The following is a 3,362-nucleotide window of genomic DNA, read 5'->3' on the forward strand; positions in this document are numbered from 1 at the left end:
CAGGCGAGCCTTCTTGCACTCTTGCTGCTCGCACTCAAACTTTTGCCTCTGTGTTCCCCTTTGTCCCTGAACTGTTTGGCAGAGACCTGTGTGGTCTTGGAGACTCGGGAAAAGGGCCTCTCCCATCATTTCCCTCTTTTCCTTTATTTCTTCCTGGACACAACAGTGGGAGCCATCTTTTCACCCCCACTTTAGGCCCGCTTTGTGTTGGGCCTAATGACACAGTCCCTGGATTCTGCTTATGATTCCTGCGATGTCGGGAGAAAGGCCCTAACCTGTACCTTCCCTCCTGAGCTTTCTCCAGTTTCCTGAGTTGTCATTCTCTCTGGTTCCTTCTTGGTACATCTTACGGTCTCTCTCCATCCCTACCTCTCTGTCTCTTGCCTCCTAGCCTCAGGCAGAGTAGGGTTGTCTCCTCTGCCTCTAAGTCAGCATGGACTGTTAAAACAAAGTACCATAGATTGGAAGGCTTAGATGACAGACTGTTTCTTATAGTTATGTAGACCTGCCAGGCCAAGATCAAGATGCCAATAGATTCCGTCCCTGGCTTGCAGCTGGCCACTTCTTGTAGAAAGAATGGTGTGTGTGTGTGTGTGTGTGTGTGTGTGTGTGTGTGTGTGTATCTTACAAAGACAGTAGCCCCATCATAGGAGCTGCACATGAAAGCCCTCACGTCATCTAAGTGTAATTACCTCTCAAAGGCCCCTCCAGATACATCAGACTGGGTGTTTGCAGTTGGAATTTCAGAGGTTATGAGTCTTGCAGGGATACAAACATTGAGTCCATAACAGAACCCTAAGTGGCTCTTGTGTCATAAGGCATACATGATTGTAGACTTTCCTGTGTTTTGCTTTCTGCAGGGGGAAACTGCAATATGGTCCTTGTGACAAACATCTATGGAGAAGCTGCCCAGTTAGAAGAAACGGTATGTAGAGACAGCCAATGCAACCAGGTTGCAGTTTCCTCCCACAGGTGCTGGGCGGGTGGGGGGGGGCGGAATTGAAGTGGGGGGTGGAGTAAGGCTGACTCTAGACTGGCTCAGATGGTGCACTATCCATGGCATTGTCAGGGACCCCAGGGATGAATCTGAGCCACAGTTGCTGAGGGTGACAGAGGCCAGGATCCAAATGCCAAGCAATAACCCATATTAAGGAAAAAGCTAGCCAGGTGGTGGTGGCGCACGCCTTTAGTCCCAGCACTTGGGAGGCAGAAGCAGGCAGATTTCTGTGAGTTTGAGGCCAGCCCGGGTCTATAGAGCTAGTTCCACGACAGACGCCAAAGCTACAAAGAAACCCTGTCTCGAAAAATCAAATAAATAAAATGAAAAAAAAAACAAGAAAAACAAAACAAAAAACAACAAAAAAGAAGGAGAAGAAGAAGCAGCAGCAGCAGCAGCTAAGGTGTGAGGCAGGCCTTAACCGCGGAGCTCATACAAGGAGAGCATAGCAGGTTTTGTGGATAAAGAGCATGTTTCCAGGGGTGCTGCTCTCACAAGGTAAACAGTTAGTAGACATCTGTCAGAGCCGCATCCACAAAGGGAAGCCCCAGCCCTAGGTCATGGTAGGGTCCTGAGTGGGAGAAACCTTCAGAAGAGGCCAGGGAGGGGAGAGGATTTTTTTTCCTGAGGCTGAGGTGGACACTGAGGTGGGTGCGGTAGAAGATTGGCAGCAGGCTGCACAAGTTCCCGGTAGAGGTGACAACAGGACTTGAGATGAGACGCATGCCGGGAACGCCATGCACCCTGCAGGAGGGTGTAGGAGGAAAGAAAGAAAAGTTGCAGAGCCTTGCTGGGTCTCGCCAGGCTGAGCCCTTGGCTCTTCTGCACATGGCTGGAGCCACTACAGAGTTTGAAGAGGGGAGAGTTGTGGACACACGTGATTCAGAGAGAGAGATCCAGGAGCAGGACACAGGTGGTCTGAGGAGGGGCATTCATGAAAATGCCAGACAAGAGTAAGTGTCCGATATAGTAACATAGCTGAATCCACTCTAGGCTGGGCTTCCCTCTCTCCTGTAAAGTACCCTTGTCACAAGACAGGTCTGGAAAACGGTTTCTAGCCTTTACTGTTGTGAATGTTGAGGCAAGCTTCAGCTACCTGGAGGATTCACTTAGCTAAAATGGGTCATTTCCAGGGATGCTGTGAGGCAAGACATGCCCGTAGGGCCTGCAGTCTATGCTTCAGGGACTGTCCCAGCACAGGGCGAGTGTTCCTGCTGCACATCCAGTGCCCTGGGACTTGGGAAGCCAAGCCAAAGAGCCCTCGCTGACGTGAAGTAGCATCCCCAGGGAAAGGCTTTAGGAGCCTCTTGGTCTCATCTTGCAACAAAGCACAAGGGAGCCCCAGAGGGGCTGTAACAGCTTTGATCCCCTGGCTGCCTGTTGAGATGGATACCCTTGAGAAATCTGCCCATGCAGCTTTGGGGAGATCATCACACATGCTAGGACCTTTTAGTCATGGACCAATTTTGGGGTCACCCTATGCCTTTCTGTGATAGGAAGACATGATATCAAATACAGGTGTCAAGACAGGTGACTTTGTAATAACCATTCCTATTGTAGTGTTGCTTTAAGAATGTGCCTTGGGAACTGGGCAGTGGTGGCACATGTCTTTAATCCCAGCACTTGGGAGGCAAAAGTAATCAGATCTCTGATTTTGAGGCCAGCCTGGTCTACAGAGCTAGTTCTAGGATAGCTAAGGCTATACAAAGAAACCCCATCTTGAAAAAAAATCCTCCAACAACAAAAACAAAGAATGTGCCTTGAGGTCGGGTGGTAGAGGTGCATACCTTTAATCACAGAATTAGGGAGGCAGAGGCAGGCAGATCTCAGTGAGTTCAAGACCAGCCTTGTCTACAGAGAGAGTTCCAGGACAGCGAGAGCTACACAGAGAAACCCTGTCTTGAAAAAAAACAAAACAAACAACAACAAAAAGAATGAGCACAGGGCTGGGTGGAGGCAGAGGCAGGAGGATCACGGGAGTTTGAGGGCAACCTGGTCCACAGAGTGATTTCATGGCTGGCCAAGGCTACATAGTAAGACCCTGTCTCAAACAAAACAAAACAGATGAGCCTTGGGGTCAGTCAGTTGACTGTCCCTCTGGACATAATTCAAATGTCACTAAAATGCATGCGAAGGAAGGGGAAAGTGTCTCTAATAACGTGAAAGGCAGTTCTTGCTACTAACTAGGCCTGGTTACTCTAATAGTCTGGAGATTCAGCGACCATCACTGTTTTCTCCTGAGTTGGTAGTACTGCGAGCCAGTGATTGTATATGCTGAATAAGTGTCTTCATTTCTGAATACCTTTCTTTCTCTTAATCTTTGTGCTTAAAAATCTATTTAACAAAATCTTTTTTTTTTTTTTTT

General features: G+C 48.6%; 1 protein-coding gene across 1 annotated transcript in view; it reads left to right on the forward strand.

Annotated features, from left to right (window-relative positions):
* Kif9 (kinesin family member 9) overlaps positions 1-3,362 on the forward strand; it is a 56,490-nt gene that overhangs the window by 19,180 nt on the left and 33,948 nt on the right. The window contains exon 9 of the mRNA XM_026779108.1: positions 861-925. Within this exon, the coding sequence (XP_026634909.1) occupies positions 861-925 (65 nt within the window). The remainder of the gene's footprint in view (positions 1-860; positions 926-3,362) is intronic.

Source organism: Microtus ochrogaster, chromosome 5 (assembly GCF_000317375.1).
Source record: "Microtus ochrogaster isolate Prairie Vole_2 chromosome 5, MicOch1.0, whole genome shotgun sequence".
Lineage (NCBI taxonomy): Eukaryota > Metazoa > Chordata > Mammalia > Rodentia > Cricetidae > Microtus > Microtus ochrogaster.